The sequence below is a fragment of the Struthio camelus genome, chromosome Z (assembly GCF_040807025.1).
Source record: "Struthio camelus isolate bStrCam1 chromosome Z, bStrCam1.hap1, whole genome shotgun sequence".
Taxonomy (NCBI): Eukaryota; Metazoa; Chordata; class Aves; order Struthioniformes; family Struthionidae; genus Struthio; species Struthio camelus.
Window position 1 is genome coordinate 33489589 of NC_090982.1, and position 21139 is coordinate 33510727.

Below are 21139 nucleotides of genomic sequence, written 5' to 3' on the forward strand. Positions count from 1 at the left end.
CTTATTCTAAAAGAGCTTGATCTGCCAGCCAGTGGCATTATGGCTAAGACCTTGTTATGCTCCTGGTATTATATGTGTTTCCCAAGGATCTTTGGTTTTATTTGAGGTGGTTGATCTTGTGTAGTGAAACTTTTGTAAAATGAAAAAATAATGTCATTAGTCATTTCTTAGTTTGTGGGTGCTATTTTAGACATTCAGCCTGTCATTCTGAGTAACAATTCAGCCGTTCCTCTCCCTAAAAGAGGCAAATTTGAAAGTAAAATCTGTTTCTGAGTTAACATACAGAATATTATCCAAACTGCTAGTTCCATTTCCTAAGGGATATCCCTTAATCATTTGGCATGATTAATGGTTGTAGCAATCAAAATTCTTGAAGGGTAGAAATATTTTTTAGCTAAACTTGTAATCTGGTAAGCCAAAACCAAAAGTAATATTAATTAACAAATTTTGGCTTTATGTAAATATAGTTTAATTTTTATAGTAAAGGGCAAGGGATTTGCCTTCACTGCAGATCTGCTTGACTCAGAGAGAGCTTTACCCTTTATTAAATGTATTATTTTAAATTTTGAACAGATGAGTGAACATCAGTATGAGCATCCCCTTGCATTCCTTCATTGTGAAGAGCTGCTTATAGGCACACAAGAGGGGACTTTTTGGAACATTGACTACATTGTATAAAGCCTACCCTTTTGACAGCTGCTCAGATTCCTCCTTTGCCATGCCCTTTGAATCATGTGTTTGGTCAAAGCACCTCATGGTCTTTTTTGGGTTGTCTATGTTTGTGCTGATCAATCTGTCACACCAAGTTAAACAACGCTACAGCTGGATTGTGCAATATACTTTATTTTTAGATTTCTGGAAAAGATGTGTGTCCTGTGTGAGAACTGTGGAGGAGAGGCATCATTATGGAGGAATCCTAATTGTAAATCAAACCACATAATTTCTTCCATCCCCAAATTAGCAGTATAAGGTAAGAGAGATTGGATTTCAAAAGTTGTGACATTCTTCCCTTTATTCCACTTTTCTTATTCTTGATTAATCCATAGGGAAAACAAGCATGTTAAAAGGCAGCATAAAGCATATATCTTCCATGTACATCTCTCAGCCTTATGAAGGTTTGAAGAGCCTAACTATTTTTTACGTTAAATTCTTGCTCATTTCCTAGTTTCAGATGTCAAAGCAATGCAATCATATTCGTTAGGCAGAGGAGTGATTTTCTTACTGTGCCCTCCTGGCGAAGGGTTCAAAATGTATCTCCTCCTTTTCTTCATGTGCTCATCCCTCTTGCTCATTCACCATCCTAAAAAGACTAAAATTTACCTCCTTGGTAATTTACTTGTTTTAATAAATCTGAAGAGCAGTTGGTTGTGCTGGATATACTAACCCTGATTTTTCTTTGGTGCTGATTAAGATGGTTTGCATAGGCTAGCTCCCTGTGACAGCTTCATCTGGGGCTTTAGGACTTTGACAGATGAGTTATGGCTGATTTAGCTGCAGGAGTTTAGGATGTTACTACCGCCTGCCCATTTCTGCTTATCAGCTGCAGGTTACCACTTTTCATAGCAAGGATAACAGAATGAAAATTGCAGTCGTACCTCAGTTGTCCCAGCTCAAGGACAATTGGTCTTAATGCAAAACCTTCATTCTTGGCTTAAGCTAGTTCACCAAAATGTGCTTGGGAGCTCCTATGGGCTGGGAATCTGGGAAACAGATGAGTTAGGCAGCTGGGACAGACAGTTGGGTGCAGCAGTAGTAGGTCTGCCAAAACTTCTCTGCAGGAGCCCTAAGAAATGCTAAAAATTAAACTTTCGCCTTATGTTGCACCGGCAAATTAGTTTTCAAGCCATACAGCAGAAGCTGTTCAGAAGAGAGGAAAATATGAATTTACTATTTAGTTTTGAAAAAATATGTTGTATATACACACATATGCTGTATTAAATATTTATGCCATATATTATATTTTTTATATTGAATATGCTGATAATATTTTAATTTTTGCTTGTTTTTCTTGGTATTTTACTTTGTTCAAATTTATTGGTATTCTTAAGATAGTCTATGACTGTAAAAATTAATTTTTAACAAGAAACATATCTTGCATTTCCTGCATTAATTTTTTCTGTGCTGTAGAAAGAAGGGCTTTTTCCTACAGATTGTTTAAAATACATAATTCTCACAAATACAATTTCATATGAAATGTTAAGCTTTTTAGCACTTTCTCAAAAAAGCAATAGCACATATGCTCTTGGAATTTTGTGTTATGACATAGCAAAACCTTTTTTCAGTCAGCAGGTAAATTAAGGTTAGTACATTACCTGTTAGTTAGGGGAAATTTCATTTAAAACTAATAATTAAAACATCAGTTCTGTTACCTGAGAATATTAACTTATCCCTAACTAAGGAAGCAAAAATCTCCTGAGTTTTGGGAACTGAATTATATTGTGTAAAACTTTTTTCCCCCTTGAGAATAGCTGAGCTGCATCTTTTAATGATCCTTCTTCTCCTTGGAGGCAAATGTTAAATGTTGTCACTGCTCTTCTTCTCAGCTTCTCCTTTAGCTTTGTCTGAATAACTTTCTGCATTTACTTATTCCCTGGATGCAAATTTTATTGAAATCTCAATTCCATGTAAATAGGATCTCCAACTATCTTTTGAATTTTATCTAGAGGAAACATAAAGCTGCTGAGAACGTCTTTCCTCTTTGTCTCTCTTCATGCACTCCTAGTAGTTCCATAGACAGTGAATTATTATTTTACTAATTTCTGTGGCACCTTTGCTCTGCTAGCTGACTAAGATATTTATGACTTGTAGTGCGACTTGATGGTTATTAGTACTGGACTCTGAGAAGCTGCCAATGAAGAGAATTAAAAAAAAAACAGGACTCAACCAGTCCTGCTATTTGATGAAGAAGGCACAATTGGTCAATTGAGATTCATTATGAATTTGCTGGATTTTCACTGTTAAATATGGTCAGAAGTAGAGTATCAGTGTTAAATCCCCCTAAAACAAGGACTTCTCTGTCAACTTGCAAAGCCTTGTCAGGACTACAGAAGGAGAAAGTTTGCCAAAAGATGACAGTTTATAACAGCTGACAAGAATCATTGAAAGTCCTCACCTTGAAATGGAGAGCAATATGCTGTATGTTAACATTTATTACCATCAAGCTGGAAACAGGCAGCTATATTCTGCAAAAATTCAGTTTCCTGGGGTGTTTCCAGAGTGTGTGTAAATGGTCTACATACGTAGTACGCAAGGCTAAAGACAGTAAAGGTATGCCTGAACCTTCTAGGTGTAGCTGTAGATATAGAAAACCACTGAATACACATTTTGTGCACGTGCATTTATTATATGTGGAATGTAGTTGTACGGTGTGAGTGTTGCATGTTTAATCCCCCACCCAAGTGAAGTGTGACATTAGACAATCTGAAGGTAATGCTATGCAAGGTAATTCATTCTCATTGCAGCTCCACTATATGTCACTTCCTTGTGCCTTCCCCAGTGTTCATCAAACCCCTCAGTAAGCCACTTCTCCTTCACCCAGGAAAATCCAGTTAGGTTTCTGCTAAGCTAGAGAACTGCATTGGTGAAGTGCTGGACACTGCAGCCCCATGAAGGCAGAGACAGAAGCAACAGGCACAAGCAGGGCATGAAGTCCCTTTTTGGTGGCCTTGAATAATGTTACATTAGCTCAACTGTTTTGTGCAACTTTGCTCTAAAACTGAGGGGTCACCTAAAACTCAAGAGGATGAAACTAACACAAGCTTCTCTTAGATAAAAGTAGTCGTATAGAGCAATTTGGCTCTGAGTCAGGATAGAAATAGTCTTTTCTCATAATTTGTTTGTAATGTAACCATTTAATGTGGCTATTCTAACCTTTTGACATTGTGGCTATTTTAACTTATTGACATTGGCATTGACAGCTTACTGGCATTGACAACTCTAAGATCGTATCTCAATATCAGGAAGTTTGGTACTCTTTTAATAAAAGCCTCTAGAACTTGAGAACAAAAGACTAAAAGTTAAATTTTTAAGAGTATTTAGGGACTCAAAATGCAGAAAAATGCTTGTAGCCTGCAGAGTTGTAGGAAAAGGCCAACTCAAGAATAATAGGAACGCAGCATTTTCTGTGAATAGCCTCTTGATTTTTTAAACAGTATTATGAGTTTCTGGGAGGTTAGTCCATGATATTTGAATACCAGAGACTGACAGTACCGTATAATGAGCTGTGCTTGTTTTTTTGTACTGCTCTGGTTAGAAATTTGCATGACACTAAAGAGAGCTCTACACAAAATTCTGAGAAATGTTAGCATAGGAAAAAGGGCATTTGAGAAAGCAGACTTCAAAGAATACATGCAAAATTTTCTTCTGAACAGTCCTTTATTGGCGTAGAGAAATGAACAAAAGCAGTTCAAAGCTTTTTGGAGAGTTTTTCTATTTGGCTCCAGAACATCCATTGTTCTCCTTAGTGCTGTACTCTGGCACAATTGCCGTAATCTTCATTTCTCTTGTCCATCTCTCTCTTGCTTACACACTGCTCCTCTTGTGATGTAACTACAAGGGAGCACCAAGGAGAAAGCTGACCCAACACACGCTGCTTACGGTGCATCCTGTGACAACTCCGCTACAGTAGCAGGTTGCTTCAGGGCCTGACATGAGAGCAGCAGGCAGTTTTCAAGTAGCCCCTGTCAGCCCAGTGAGGCAAAGCTGCGATCTGAGGGTGATGGGGAAGAGAAAGATGGAGAGTATCTTGATTCCTGTCCTCAGAGTCCCTTCCCACCTTGTCTCCCATAAACCTCACAGGCTGTCATTGCTATGACAGCTAATAACTAGCAGTCAGCTTTAAGTAGCTCGAGGAGGCTGTGAAAGAGGATGCGAATGAGGAATGAGGCTGTAGCTTTGGCTCCCAGTCCTGCTGGCAGAATGATGGCTGTGGAGGCAGCTGCCTGGGTGCCTGGGTGGCTGTCCCTCTGGTGTGCCTGTTGCACAGATCTGCATGTCCCTCTCCTTGGCACTTTGGGAAGGTGGTGGAGACCCACCTGAGTGACAAAGATACAGAGGTATAAAACATGTCCTGTAGGAAAAGACAGAGCTTGGTTCCAGACTGAGGGACGAGGGGCTCGATTTGCCAGTGCTGTCACAGGAACTTGTATGTCCCTTCTTGCACCTTGCTCCTCTGAAGGCAGAAAAAGGGACTTTTGCTCTGGAAGCAGCTTTATTTTGTGTTGAGAACATCCTAGAACCCATGTGACTGCAGCTGCGCTGAATCAGTGTTACCTTCCCTAGCAGGATTTTCCTGTTTTTTCACAGCGTTTTGTGATCTAATCTTCCTCTGACTGGCAAACAGCCAGGGGAAATTGTGCAGAACGCCAAATATTAAGAAACCAGGAGAAAAAGCACTATGTTGCATCCAGATTGGAGTCAGAGAATTATGAATTGATATTTTCTTAAACTTGAAATTGGAATTACCGAAGCATTTAGAATATTGTTTCTGCACGTACTTTTCAGTGGAACAGAAAAACTTGTCTTTAACTGTAATTCCAGGTGTCCACATGGAAGGCTTTCGTTGTTTCAGTTGTAACTGATTAAATTTAACAAGTGTTTGCTAGCTAGAAAAGCTTTATCTCACTCAGGTAAAATTACTTTGTGTGTATTTAGCTTTTTTTTTTTTTATTGATATGTTAGTCTAGAGTAATTTTCTAGCATTTCAAGGCATAATTGCCTTTTGTTTTCCATGATTCAAAATTAATTTTCTCAGACATGTCTTTCAAATACTAGTTTCTTTTTAGACAAGGTATGGTGCAAGTCAGGAATTGCTCTAAAGCTTCGAGATATAGCTTGCTGGTCAGAGATACACAGTAATTATGTGCTGGATGTAAAGCAAAACTCAAGAAGCCTTGTCACATAGATTAGATTTCATGCTAGTACACCATGTTTTCTCTTGACTCATATTTTATTGTTGTCACTTGACAATTTAAATAAAGCTTCTCCATTCAAAAACTCTTCAGCCTAGCTGTGGATTTGTGTTTTCTGCTTGCCAGCGGAAACACCAGACATTACTAATGTGCATTGAGGCAGCCAGGAGAATTTGTACTTGAATGAGACCCCTTACAAATGTCTGCCAGAAATTCCAGGTTTGACTTATAGGTGTTTTTTTCTGGTTTATTTTTTAGGAGAGAGGACAGCTTGATAACTGTATCTTGAATACAGATGATTTTACACATAACTGTGATTTTGCTGTCAAGACACAAACCTTCCAAAAGAGAAAAAGAATATTGAATGGTAAGAGGGTTGAATGGTACCTGAAAGAATGGTAAGAGACCACTAACGGAAGCAGGCAGCGTACATGCTCAACTTTACTAGCTCTTGTGGAAAACAGTTGTTCAAATCTAGCAGGATTTGGACTAATCAGTATTATACTTTTGAAAACTAGCTTGCTAGGTGAGGTGCTAGTCTGTCATCATAACTTACTATCTTCTCTGGTGATTCTGGGGTGTGTAGCTGCAGTGTCCAAGTTAAACTGTAGATATCACGGTTAATGCATTGAAAGCTATACTTATTTTTTGCATCCTTAATCTTTGTAGCGATAAATTAACCGAATGCTGTCAAAATCACTGCAGTGAAGCGATAAGATACACCAGTGCCTAATATGAAGTCTTCTTCAGAGGTATCTTGGAATAAAAACATGTTTGCATTTTGGGATAAAGATGATATCCTTTAGTGAATCCACAGTTAAAGCAGTAAAACATCCCATGAGACACTAATATTTTGTAAGAACATAGTGAAGTGTTACATATTAGTTACTCTCATGTTTTACTCCTAATTGTCTGTAACAGCCAAAGGTAACCAAACTGAAAATAAACAAAGCATATGCAGAAACTCTCTTGACCAAGTGCTTGCTAGAGAATTTTGATATGGCTCCACAGGGGCTTATTATGGGCTGGAACTGCTGAAATTTGCCTATGGTTTAGGCATAAAACTTTTCAAACATGGCTGCACTCTGTTGGTTTGTTGACAGACTCAGTCTATACAATTGTCAGCCCCCTAGTATGTATTACAGAGGGGAAAATTAGTTCTGGGAAAATGGAGTATTTGTCATCACTGCAACAGAAGCGTTTACATATCATAAATGGAGCCTGAAGGGATTTAGTTCCAGGTTATTAAGTGTTCATTTGAGATGGTGGATAGTAGCTGCTGTTTCTGATATTTTACATTAGGCTGCCCTTACTGCTTGTAGGGCTTATTTCTGGTAACTGTTAGTCATGTTATTATAAATACATATGTAATGATTAAGATAGTATCAGCAAAATCAGTAAACTCATATACTATCCAAAAGCTGCAAAGTATCAATTCATTAGTTAGCACTTTATCATTAAACTCTAGTAAGAGCTCTTCTGCAACAATATCCAGTAGTTAATGAGAAAGCATTGTAACTTGGAGTTTTATATGCGTACAAATGAACAATTGTGTATGTTTTCACTTATTAGAATACATACAAAGGTGCTAATACACATCTTACAGAATAAATTTCCTTTGAAAGGCTGCAGTGAAATCAACGTCACACAGAAAACATTAAATTAAGATGGCTGGGGAAATGCAGGTCCTTTTTCAAAAGGTTTGTCTAAAATGTACTGTTGACCACTCCAGTAATACCGCATTTTCCTTACTTACTTACACATGTAACATATACTCCAAACTCAAACTCTAATTCTAGTTAACAATTGCATTACTATTGTAGAAGTTTAGAGGGGTGGAAATAAGATAAACATGCTTCTCTGCAGCTTACTTGCAAATAAGCAATACAGGTTAAGCTTCTTGTATCATTATTTTGCAGGTGTGATTTCTTTGTTTTAGATAACTAAAGCTAATAGAATTAAGAACTTTTCACCATTAAGTCTATTTTTTCCTTTCTGTATACAGTTGAACAGCCAAAATATATAGGGAAGTTACAGTTCTGAGCAAGTAGCACCAATACTCAGATTGGATGTGCAGCATCATTACTGTGGAAAACAAATGAAGGGTCCATCCTTTAAAGAATTGACCAATTTGTGAAAACAGCCAAGCTAAATGTTGTCTTTCAGATTTCCTACTTCATCTTTGTTTCCCCTTTGACTATTGGCAAGATATTGTTTTATTGCTACAGTTTGAAATTATAGCTGTCACTAATGCTGATGCTCTTTGCTGTGGAAAAAGTGATCCTGGTTATGAACCTCTAAGGTCGTACTATCATGAGTAGACCCATAGAGGCTGACAACTGGCATTGAGTACCAGGTAAAGATTAAGCTAGTAGACTCTCACATTTCAATAGTCACTAGTATGAAACTGTTGCTTCATTTAAGGAGTGGCATTTCACACAAGGACACTTAATTATAGAGGTAGTGCACAGCAACCTATTATTCAGTTTGGCTTCCCTGGTAACATAACCCTTTTCAGGCAATTTGTCAGATTGCCGTTGTCTGGGCTGGAATGTTCCCTGCTTTGTGTCCATCTTAGCTTGACCTATGTTTAAAAGTCTGAAAGTCCACTCTCTGAATAGTGACAAATGCTTCTGAGAATACACAGATTTTAGCATGAATTTTGAAGCACTGTGCAAAAAGTACGATACTATAAATACACTCAGATGAAATAGATAAGAAGTAGGAGAAATTGGGAGATTTTTGTATTGGCTGCCCTTACTACTGAATTTTTTGTGTGGAATTTTGGCCCAAATGTAACATCACGAATAACGCCCACCTCCTCTGTTAGACATAAATAGTATAGCAGTGCTTAGTTTATGAACAGAAGCAACCCTAGGAAGTATAAGATTTTCTAAAATTATTCTTCCTTTCATCTTCATTTATCTACAGATGCCCTTTTCAATCCACAAGTATTTTTTTATGTACAAGTTTTATGTGATTTACTATTCCTTATTCACATTGTGGGAGTAAAACTCCAATCAAGTGCTGTTTAATAGCTAAGCAGTGAACACCAGCCCTCAAGACACAGCCAATTTGTAATTAGGAAGTACATTTGGTCTAGGAAATTGATAATTATCCTCATGATCCTATGATTTAATTGTAGAACTGAATCACAGGTAGCTGTTTTATCGTTTCAAAAGCCAGATCTATACCAAGGTGCTGTATTAGTGTGGATAAACTCTCTATTCTAACACATCTAGTTCCAGTAGGTCAGTAGAACAAGGCACATAGTAATGCCGGCTGGCACATCTGCATGACTATATAATTAAATTATTGATCGTGAGCTCAGCTGCATCAGATTTGCTAAGGTACTACCTTTGGATCTGCATGCGGTGTACGAATATGCACTGAGCCCATCTGTACTGTTTTGTAGACTAGTCTAAATTAGCAAGTGATTCAGTACATTATGAGCAGCTCACTAGCTCAAAGCAGCCGGTGCGGACATCTCTATATTGTGGTGTACATAGTTAAGGGCTTTACTTCAGAAAGGAAGTAATTTTATTCCTTGGACTGGACATCCCCAAGTACTAACCCAGTGTAGCAGCTGGCAGGTGGTGGGTTGCTGTTTCTTTAAACACCTTATATCTGTGAGTGCTTCTGGGCAGTCTCTGAACAAAGCTGGACTGCAGCTGAATACGGTTCATATGAAGGGAGGGTGTCAAGAGGATGGGACCAGACTCTTCTCTGTGGTGCCCAGTGACAGGACAAGAGGCAACGGGCATAAACTGAAACACAGGAAGGTCCATCTGAACATGAGGAAAACCTTCACTGTGAGGGTGACTGAGCACTGGAACAGGTTGCCCAGAGAGGTTGTGGAGTCTCCTTCCCTGGAGATATTCAGAGCCTGCCTGGACATGCATGATCCCTGTCAATGTGCCCTAGAGGACCCTGCTTGAGCAGGTGGGTTGAACTAGATGATCTCCAGAGGTCCCTTCCAACCTCAACTGTTCTGTGATTCTGTGATTCTGTGATATACACTCCTTTGACTGCCTTTGTTTGAGCATGCAGCCCAAACAGCTAGCCACTGCTCAGACAGCTTAAGAAAGCACTCCTCGCTGTATCTCAAGCACTAGTTCTTGGTTTCAGGATCAGAAGCCATGCTTCGTAGTAACCATGTGAATGAGCGTAGTACGTGCTTACACCATCTGCCACGCTGCCACACCCATAAATTTGGACACGCTAGTGGATGTTCTGCATCTGACACCAGTATGCCAACTAAATTGCATTACTTCATAAATATAATCCATACCTATTGCGTCACATATCATAAGGGTTAAGTCCCATGACCAAAATTTTAGTCCCTGCCCTGTACTACAACTTTAATTGTTCTTCCCTGGTACTAGATTAGCTTACTTGCAGATGTAGGACATGGTAATGTCTTCCTAGTGCAGGCTCAGGGTGGTACTAGTCTGTCCATGCAGACTAACTGATGTTCAATTCCAAGTCTATTTCTATTAAACAAATTAATAAACTCCAGGAAAAAAAAAAAGAAAAGCTAGTTAATTGTTTTTTCCTCTCAAATGGCTAGTCTGGTGCTGTTAGTATAGCTAGTGCGGTGGAGCTGATAGCCTAAATTCTTATTTGAATTTTCCTTTTTTATGGGAAAGTGGGAAGAACCAGGGACAAAGGAGGGAAAATGCTGTGCTCAGTTAAAGTATCCCAGAAGCTTGTGCTCAATGGATATTCTGTTTTACCAGTGAGGGCTGCGCATGTGGCAGATGTTTTCCAATGTAACAATACAACTTAAGTTGTGTGTTTTGTTTGTTTACTTTTTTAATGAAAGCCAGGTTTCACATTTTCAGGGATATCTGAAATGCCTAAATGCAGGCATGAATTTCACCAACTCAATAACTGAGGCAAAAGGGAAATAAGGTTATGTTTCACCTTACTATCTGCCTTGAGCTTTGCAATTTGCAAGCAGCATATCTGGCTCCATCTGCCTGCTAGACTTTATTATTTCTAGTATTTGATTCTTTTCTCAGTCTGATTGTGTGAGCAGTAGCAGTGAAAATGGAGGAACATATGCATTTGGGAACAAAAAGCAACTGATACCCGATATCATGGGGCTGCCAGGATACTGCTGTCCTGTAAAATATGTGTTAGAATCGGTAAGCATGACTAATGCATATGCACTTGAACATCTCCCAAAGAGCTGTTTTTCACTAGGAGTGGGAGGATTTTCGTCTTTCACACTTGTTATGTATAAACTCGCCTCTGCAGTGAATGTATCAGGAATGCATTCACAACTGAAATAGCTTCCATGTACTTGCTGTGATAAACAATGCCCGTGACACTCCTCTGGTGTATAGTCAATCGGACGATGCCTGCTTGCAGTGGAAGTGATTTCACACGTCTCTCAGCTTCCTTAGAGCTCCAAATGGAAAAAGCTGGTGCTCAGGGACCTAATGTGATTCTTGGATGCTCTCTAGGGAGGGCTGAAAATGAGCAGTTGGATTGCATATACTTCTGCGCTCTTTTTCCTTTACCTTTTATAACATCAACAATAACTTAACAAGCAATCAGATACACTGTCATAAAAGTGTTCCTAGTAATTAAAAATGTTACCATTAAACTTAGAAGAACAATAAATGCTTATGGACCAGTTTTTCTGAGTCCTTTTTATCTTGTCACCGCAGCATAAAATGGAGGTAGCCTGCACTGTTATAGATGGAATTACAACACTGTAAAGCAGTGGTTAAATTAGTAGATTTTCAGGCCTCTGGTTTTCAGAAGTGGGGAATCTGGCACGTCTCCATTTTAATAGTCTCTGCCTATGGCCTTTAGCTACAGCTGTGAGATCGTGTAGTATTTTGTTTTGTATGCGAGGAGCAGCAAGTTCAAACCCTATTTGACCCACTTCACGAGAGATTAGTGCTTAAGTAGTAAGGCAGCGTAAAAACTTTTTACAAAATTATGGGGAATAAGTGAACACAGAAGTAGGAGATCAGTACAGCAAAGGCAAAAGCAGCTACATCTTTATTATTGTTCAGCTTTGCTTTTCTAAGAGAAAAAAACACTGGAAAAAACAATTTTGCGTTATGGGCTGGCTTATGTGGAAAGAGTTTGATTCTACATTCCCTTAAGTTTTCATTAGCCATTGAATTTTGTATATATTTTTAATCCTTTATGGAACAGCAACTTTTTTGTGATAAAAAGTTTTTTTCTATGGGAGAATACCACTTTGTAAAAGTGGGGACCTCCTGTAAAACTGTGTATTTCAGTGAAATGTGGTTTTAAAGGGATAAAAAAGCATTTCTGTGAGGTCAAAATGGTTTACTTTGCTTTTTGTTTTGTTTTGAAATTTATCAAATGTATTCCTGTGTACTTGCTCAGTATTAACAAAGATGCAAGGTAAAATTGAGTCTGGCTCAAGGTCACTAGACTTATAACCGTTCTCTTGAGAATCAAAGTAATGAATTGAAGAGATAAGTAAATGTTTGCATCCAAAATATATGATATTTAGCTATAGAGAGGTGTAGGTAAACAGAAGTTAAACTCTGTTACCCTGTGCTTAGCTATTTCTTCTTATATTTCACCTGATCTAGAAGAAGATGAAATACAAAAAAATGTTTGGATTAGTGCAAACCAGGTCTGGTAAGTGATACCTTGCAGAGTATTCCTGTGCTGTTGTGATGAACTGATTTGCTGCCTTGTCTTTCAAATTCTGATGCTCACTTCCTCTGACATTTCTCAAACTAGTTCACAGTAACCTCAGTAGTCTTTTTCTTACCTACTCGACAAAAGCCAAAATCCTTTCATCTCTTCATTTAATGATTAAGATCTGGAGATACATGTTAATCAGAAAAGCTCATTCTTTTTTTCTTCCTGATTCTATTAAAAAACAACTTTCCTTCCAGCCAGCTGATCACACTAATTTTAACTGCCTTCACTAGCAGCTCATCAAGACAGGCAGGACAGGTCACATCTGCATTAAGCCAGACTTTGTATGAGCTCTGTAAATGGAAGTGTGCAAATTTGCACTCAGCTATCTGAAAGTTTTATACCTATTAAACAAGTGATCATCTTTCCTAGGAGCATGTTGTTGTCACTTGAAGATGCAGAGTTACATAACAAAGTCCTGCAGCATCAGAGCAACCATATATCATGCAGAATTAAAGGTGCTTGCTTCTCATTCGTCGTTCAGCAGGTTTTAGGAGATTATGTGCTGTGGCTATTCTTGCACTGAAATTCAGCAGAACTTTATTGGTATCTCTTGCAGCTGGTCTGGGAAAGGGTCTGATTCTGACCTCTTGCTTGTGCATCAGTGAAACTGCTGGTTCACAGGTGTAGGCAGAAGGTCAGGGTCAGGCCCAATGCTTTCTCTGTTTTTCCTGTATCTTTAAGCAACAGTTTTATCTGTTGAGGGAAGAGCCTCGATAGATAGCAGTGTCATCTGTTCCTTCTGCCTTTTCATGTGTGCCTGGACCTGTTTTGCTCGTCTTTCCAGCCTCTGAGTCCACTCATGGCGAAGTCTGCAAAGAGAGAACAAGCACTTAGTGAGCATAGAGCCAAATCCTTCAAATATATCTAGGGCTTTTCAAACGGTATTGAAGCTTTCCTCTCTTTCATCACCGTAGCACTTGCCCCGTATTTATTTACCATCTCCACATTTCTCTAGCTTACTAGTTTGGGAATGCAGGGGAGAAAGGGATAGCACTGATGGTATCAGTGGGTGACATTGCTGGATTCCTAATGAGTCAAACAACTGCTGAAATACTGTCATTAGTGTGAAGTGCTCTTTTTTCCCTCTAGGGTATTCTCAAAGCCAGACAGAAGGACTGCCTTCCTGGTAAGGTCATGCAATGTTTAAATTAAAAGTTACAGTTAAAACTCCCCAAACTTTACTGTAAGGTGCTCTAGAGAAGAGAAAGCAGGATTTTAATTATATCTGCTTGGTTTTATTTCGAAGCAAGAAACAAAAAAAGAAAGCGTAAGCATTTAGGACCCAAAATCTCTGCAGACCTTATGTGTGTTTAATGAAAGGAATTGATGCCACATGCAAGAGGATCCACATAGCTTTAAGATATAAGTATAGTACAGACAGAAGAGAAAATCACTAGGGACCACGATAAGATATTTGTTGGCAGGGTCATTTTCCAAAGAAAATCATGTTATGAAACATCTGACCTGGCAATACTATAGGATTAGATGTCACATGTTAATGCCAAATGCATCATGGAATGCATGCTTTTTTTTATACATTACATTTGATGTACTAATAAGAACAGCAGCTAAAAATTTGATCTGAGGCTAACTTAGCTGTAGCTGTTTTACACAGACACTGCTGTGTTACTTCTGAGTTTGTTTGCAAATTGTATATTAAACTTTTCCCATTTGGAAGGCCCTGCCTTAACTTCACTATTCTTTTGTGAGCAGAGTTAAGCCCCCAAAAATCAGTGCAATTAGTTAGGAAATATTTGCCATTCAAAGCACTGCTTTTTCCCTCCTGTTCCTTGTTAGCTAGCATCTTAGGGTCAGAGGGAGCACTTGCTTATACTTAGAGCCATCTAATTCTTCCAAGTGCCAGTTATATGAGATAGTGACCTTGTAGATTTTGTAATGACAATGTCAGTAACCTTCCAAAAGTACTTCTTTTCAAATTATAGAACACTTTGTGAACAACCTGGGCTTTGGTCAAGTGGCCTTGAGGGAACTTGCTTGGGTCTCTTTCAGTAGAGACCTGAACTAATTATGACATATTCAAAGTTCTTTTGGTGCATTTTTTCTATTCAGAAAAGACCATATACAAACATATTTGTGAAGTTAAAAATACTGTTAATATACCTCCAATGGCAATTGCTTTGGGATGTCTTTTTAGGGCAGCTTACTGTAGAACTACAGTGACAAAGATTTTCTGTGCAACTGAACACTTTCTGAAAACTTGCTGAATACTGTGTCTTCTTTCCAGCAACTTGGTGATTTGGAGTTGGGAATGTCATTGACCAGCTGGAGTAGGATCCTGAGAACAGGGCTCTCTATACCTGGTTCCGCTGGGACATGAGGCCTGCAGAGATCTTAGTTTCTACTTCTTTAAAATGACTATCCTAGCTTTCTCCTCGGGCACCAGAAACAGAGTTTCTGGAATTTTTGCTTAAAGAAACAGTCCTATGCCAGCACATTCCAGTTTGTTGAAATCAATTTAATTCATATGAATGTTCCAGTTTTGAGAAAACTTTAAGCAGGAAAACACCTTGGTCAACTTTAGAAGGAAATCCCATCATCAAAAACAAAAACACACACCTTTTCCATTCTCTTGCCCCCTCAGCTGTTGATCAGGGGACTCATTTGGTGTGTATGGGGTCCTGATTCAAACTTCTGGGGTACAGCAAGTGGAGCAAGTATTTGAAGCAGTATCCCACATTGCAGTGGACTATCTGTACCAAGACTAGAGCTCTTTTTAGGTGGTGCCTGTTTTTCTACTCTTTTTTGGCAAAAAAATTCAAATAGCCTTGTTTTTAATCTATTATAAAACAGAAATGTTTTTGAAATGTGTTCCATGGAATAGGAAAACCATGTTGTATCATATCTAGCTCTGGGCTTAAGTGCTGTTAAATGTGATAACGGTGCTATGGATTTCCTTATGCTCCACATTAAATAAGTGGTTTTCGTGTCCCCTTAATATAATATATTTTTATTTATTTGCTGTACTGGTTCCAGGTAAAAATCCTGATACTTTCTGGCTGTCACAAGCCACAGTGCCAAGGTGCTTTATTTTAATGTGGCTGTACTCCAAGGCCTTTGAAGAATGCTCATGAGGTTCAGGGGTGAGGGGTGTCTGAGTTTCCATAAAGAACAGCCATGGAAACATGAGACAAACAGCTGCGAGAGGAAAAGTGCCAAGGATCCAGAACGCAATCTGTACTATGAATAAAGCAGTACAATAATGGTTACCTTATTTTAAAGTATGTGATAACATGCCTGCTGTCTTGTGTAAAAGGAAAAATGGCACTTACTTGTTCAGGGCGCTTTTGCTTAATCTAGATTCTTCACCTTCTCGTTGCTTAGTTTGTTCTTGAATGATTTTTTCCCAGAAGCTCTTCAGCTCTTCTGCATCGTAGCTAGCTGTCTTGTGGTGTTTGAAGCTGGTCTGCTTGCTCATTGTCTGAAAAACGATTTGGAGGTCAGAGCAGTCAGGAGCCTAACTTGAGGCAGACACTATGTTGCTGAGCCCTTTGCAATTTCTTTCTCTTGGAGTGCTATTAAAATAAAGTGTGCCATCTGAGAAGAATAGGTAACTGATGCTTACTCGGCCTGGCAGCAAATATCAGGCATTGAAACAGGCCTGGGATGATAGTTATATAATAGCATACCTGTATTTGTGGTACAGAGTTATCACTAGGAAGGGCATAGTTCTCTGAAATATTGTGGAGGCCTCAGTATGAGAAAGATTTTAAATGGATTACAAGAACTTGGGAAAAATACTTTCATATATTGTGCCATCCTCGCTGGAGTTTAGATGAGATGTTCAGAAGAGTTTTCCCTTTTTCTACCTCCTGTAGTTTTAAAGGAGATCATAGATAGTTGTTATCCAAAGGAAATATGTTGCTCTTAAATGATTCCTGTTACTACTCCAAATGATATCAAGCACAAACTGTGCAGGAGAATTATGACTCTAACATTGAAGCACACAGAGTGCAAAGCACTGGGGAGCTTGTTATGGCCTTATTCTTTCATTTATCAAAAATTCTGGCTTAAATCCTGTTAAAAGTAGAGCTTGTTAAAACATAGAGATGAGATCCAATAGAGGAGGAAAAGGACAGAAATGAGGGGAATTTCTCCTTGCTAAATGCGTAATATTCAAACGTGGAGGGCATTGAAATTCCCAGCATGTCTAAGGTGATTGCTGATACCACCAAATGTGCATCAGCTATCAGACCTTAATGGTACCTTGAAAAGTTAGGATCTGTTGTTTATTCCCAGAGGAAATTAACAGAAAAATTGCATCGTATGCTATATTTGTTGCTGGCCAAACATTGCTTTGATGCGAAATTAAATAAGGTGCCAACAACCTCTCACGACCCTCAAGATCCTCAAGCCTGAAGCAGGATTTCCTATATCAGTCTCCTACAATAACTTGCTCCTGCAGGTGGGAGGATGGGATGATGGAAGGAAGAAACAAAACATGCTCCTGAGCTTTCTATAACTAAATCAATACATAACTTTGGGTCTCCTGTGAAATTTCTTTGCTTTCTTGTGTTTGTCCATAGTCTGGCTGTCACTAGATACTTTTGCCAACTGTCTGCACTGGAACTGCTGGTGAGGTTAGTCCCTCACAGACCCTGATATGTTCTTGTGAGTCTGCTTTGTAGGCAGGGCCATAGTTTATGAGCTGTTCTTAAGAATACTAAGACTATGCCGACGTAGACCAATTTGGGTAAACTGCTGTTTCGTGCAATGCTCATAGCAAAAGACCAGAGAAGTAGAAAGGGAGAGTCAGATGTGACCCAAGAAAGGCCACATTGTATAATGTCTTCCTATTCAATGCTGTATTTTAAACTCCAGAAGTTTTAAAAGGAAACATCAGAAAGATCTTGGGAATGATTTATCTTCCTAGCCAAGATATTTTGGATTTGCCATAGTTTTCACAAAACTGTTTTTGAGAAAGCCCCAAAATAACAAATAACTTGCTCAAAATCTATGCTAAGTCTGATCAGACTAGGAAACTTGCTTAACAAAAAGAAAAGTCTCTACTGCTTCCAGATGCAACATTTTTCCACAGAGAAGTCCAGACGCTTGAAGACCAGCATAATCCAACTCAAGCAGTAAGTGTGTGATCTGGTATATGTATACGTAATATAATCTCCTATTGGATGAAGTATCAGATACATCTGAGTGGTTAGTATACTGATCCTCTTTACAGCAAAGTCATCAAGAGCTGTAATACCACCAGAACAAGTGGACCTTTTCTCTGAGGCAAATAGCAGGTGTCTAATGTTTCCCCTACTTTGTTTTTGGGATGCCATGGATGTAGCACAGCAGGGTAGAGAGGAAGTTGCTACTCTTATGGAGTTCAACTACCATCTTTTCCTAAATGTACTTTATATGTTAATAGTATCATCTAAATGGGAATAAAGGTAATCTTTGAATAATCTTTTGTGTCACTATGAGGCACTGAGATAACAGTAGTGTTCAAGTTTTCGTCTTGCAAAAAAGATATGTGTGTCACGGACGCACTGGAATATGCCCTCTCTGTATCTTAATTCTACGGGCTCTGAACAGTGTTAAAAAGTCTCTGGTAATAACTTGTTATAGTGAGTGACGGAATATGATTATATAATCATATAACCATCTTTCCTAGACCAGTAGGTCATTCGGGTCACTGCATCATTTAAAGACTCTTCTATCAGTAGCAGCTGCCCACTTGACACTCTTCAGATAATTATCCTGTTGCCTTAGAAGTGAAGTGCAACCTGCTGACAAACTGTCTGAGTAGGTTGCCCTCCAAACCCTATTATCCTTTGCCTCATGTAGGAGTCTGCCATAACACATTAACCTTTCATATGAGCTTTTATGCTTATGCTTAAGCTTTTATACTTATGCTAAAGCTTTTATGATTATTACACTTCTAGAATCTCTTCAAGCAGTGCAGAAGAGGGCTTTCAGTCTTTATGGGAGGTTTTGGGGGTTTTAGGGTGCCTCTGTCCTTTGGCTGCTCTACTCAGAGGCACAAGCTGTAGTCAATTTGGGTACCCAAAAGAGGGAGATACTTCTGCAGGTGTTAGTCTAGCTTGATTCTAGGATTCTTTGGAAGCCAAGAGGATTTGACTTGATAATAATTCCCAGGAATGTCAGTGATAGTGAGTGTTTCGCATGGTATCACTGTAGTATCCTTGCTAAGCAGATTCTTGATACAGGACTTTTGCAGATAATGGTTTCTGGCACTATTAGTCGGCAGTTTTCATCTTGTGACATGTGAAAGTATCCTTTCTGAGAGCCTGGCGTTAGAACGTCTGTGTACAGAAAGATTAGAGCTCAGGTATACTATATAATATCTTCTTTTTTCTAATCAAAGCATTCTGTTTAGGAGTTTGGTTTGGAATTCTGAGTAATTCTCTGAGTTTGTTTTATTTGGAACAAACAATTTTTTTACTATTCCTCTAGAAAACTTTTTTTATTGGTGAGTTTCTGCTTCCTTTTATGATGACCCAACAATATAAATTGAAGTTACTGACACTGTTAAGTTAATTATGGCAAACTTGTTTGTTTGTGATTCCTTTACCTAATAGCCTATACATACCTCAGGGTTCAGATACTGCCAAGATAGTAAGTACCTCTGTAAGTAATAACTATTTCTTTGGATCACTCTACCAGTTTTGCCTGAGCAGAAAGTGATCAACATGTACAGGAAGGTTCTTCATCATCTTTATTTTTATTTCTGATAGTGGTATTGTCCCAGAGAAATTGAAGGAAAGTTGGGAAGGCAACTTTCTGGCTGCTAATGGCAGGATGTTTTAACATATTTGTTCACCAATATAAAAATAAAATATGCAGATAAAAGTAGGCAACAGTAACACTGCTATGGACTCATAATGACTCATTCAGAGGGCTTGAATGGCTGTAAGTGTTGTTTACAGACTGAAAGTTTATGTTATGAAAATTTCTGCAATGTATTTCCTATGAGGGACTACTGATGTGGGCGTAATGCTGGTGCCAGGCAAAGTACCTTATTATGCATTCAAGTAAGATGGTTGAGGAGAGAATATTTCTGTATGAGTTGTGCGATCTTGCCTGCCCATTTGAAGTACAACTGGCCAATTTTGCTGTGAGTGAAGTTGATAAAACAACATTTAAATAAACATTTAAATAACTAGATTTTTGCTGAAGCAGTATATCTGTTAGGTATTTATGACACTCAACTGTCAGAAATATGACCATGGGTGTATGAGAGGATTTTTACAGTATTGGTTACTTACAAGAATTAATTTATGTGTTCATAAATTGTTAATTCATAGAGAACATCCACAAAAAAATATGATAGCAAATAAAACTACAGTCTTCAAAAGAAAAACCTCTTACAGTTGTAATCAAATTATAAGTCCTGTGGCCATGCAGTAATCTGGGAGACAGTCTATCACTCATGATACACAGATAGCATCTATACAAAAATGTATTGGTTTAAGTTCTTTGAGCTACTGCCCCACACCATGTTTAAAGGAAATTCAAAGTGTGAGTGGTTAGTAGATTTTCCGCAGTAGGTCTTTTCTGTGCAAAGAAGAAGAAATTTTGCCTCTAGCTGGAAGATAGGATATGCACAGAGTTTTTCACACCCACAAAATTAGTGTAGAAACAGACAGTGGTACAACCTTCTGTCTTTTAAACTGATCTACAGGCCAAATGTGCTTTGGAAAGGTGTTAATTAGTATGTTGCTAAATGCTCTGGTCTTAGCCCTTTTTTGGATTGCACATTTTGAATTATGATAATTTCATACAGCCTTCACTGAGATACTTAAAACAGTTCAACAGATACATAATTTCTCTTCTCCAACTTTTATAACTGCATTTCTGCTTTGGAATATATGCCAGATGAAATTTTTAGAATTGGAAATAACTTATTATTTTGAAGAAAAAGTACTATTCTAGTAACTTTTAGGTAAAATGAACAAGCAAAAGGGGAAATGTTTGAAACTTCAGGATTTTTTTTATCCAGTTTCAGTCTTTCTGTGAAAAAAGTCTTAACTTAGCCGTCTTTGAGAGGCAATGCTCAGGTATGCAATGAGAAACACTGAAAATATTTTAGTATTTGGTGAGAGATTTACTCTATCAAGTAAAACTGTTGATAACTAAATGTATTTTGAGAAAACCTCAAAGTCGCTTTTAATCTAAATGGTTCATAATAAAAAATGCAATCAATTGGTTTGGCTAATAGAAAGAAACAAACTAGCCATATATTTTCTTTCTCATCGGAAATTATTTTAACCATGAAGATGAAACAACATTTAAATATTTCTACACTTTCCAAAATGCTTGTTTTGAAATAATAGACTCTTTGAAATAATAGAATAATAGAATCTTTGACAGGTATGATATTGTTCATATTTTAAACAATATTTCCTTTGTAAAAGCTGGAGATAGGGCAAAGTTTAACACCTTCAAAGAGTTTGAGCATTCAGCCACTTTGAATGTTGAACATGAACATTCATGTGTTCCCTAATTGTTTAGGGGTTTTTTGGATCCCATTGTAAACAGTG

General features: G+C 38.2%; 2 protein-coding genes across 2 annotated transcripts in view; one reads left to right on the forward strand and one right to left on the reverse strand.

The window, feature by feature from the left end:
- The window catches only part of LRRC2 (leucine rich repeat containing 2), a 190059-nt gene that overhangs the window by 2720 nt on the left and 166200 nt on the right, over nucleotides 1-21139 (forward strand). The window contains exons 2-3 of the mRNA XM_068928708.1: nucleotides 852-970; nucleotides 6168-6276. The gene's annotated coding sequence lies outside the window, so the exon portion shown is untranslated. The remainder of the gene's footprint in view (nucleotides 1-851; nucleotides 971-6167; nucleotides 6277-21139) is intronic.
- On the reverse strand, nucleotides 13075-16050 carry LOC138064859 (protein FAM240B-like). Its single transcript, XM_068929092.1, has 2 exons — nucleotides 15905-16050; nucleotides 13075-13423 (listed from the first exon to the last, which is right to left on the reverse strand). Exons 1-2 carry the CDS (start codon nucleotides 16048-16050, stop codon nucleotides 13291-13293), a joined length of 279 nt encoding a protein of 92 aa, XP_068785193.1. The 3' UTR covers nucleotides 13075-13290.

What these genes read in the sequence shown, in the direction of transcription:
- LOC138064859 (XM_068929092.1), bottom strand. Translation starts at nt 16,050, where the DNA reads ATGAGCAAGCAGACCAGCTTCAAACACCACAAGACAGCTAGCTACGAT. An exon ending in AGCAAAAGCGCCCTGAACAA is followed by an intron (nt 13,424 to 15,904) that starts GTAAGTGCCATT and finishes CTCTCTTTGCAG; the next exon opens with ACTTCGCCATGAGTGGACTC.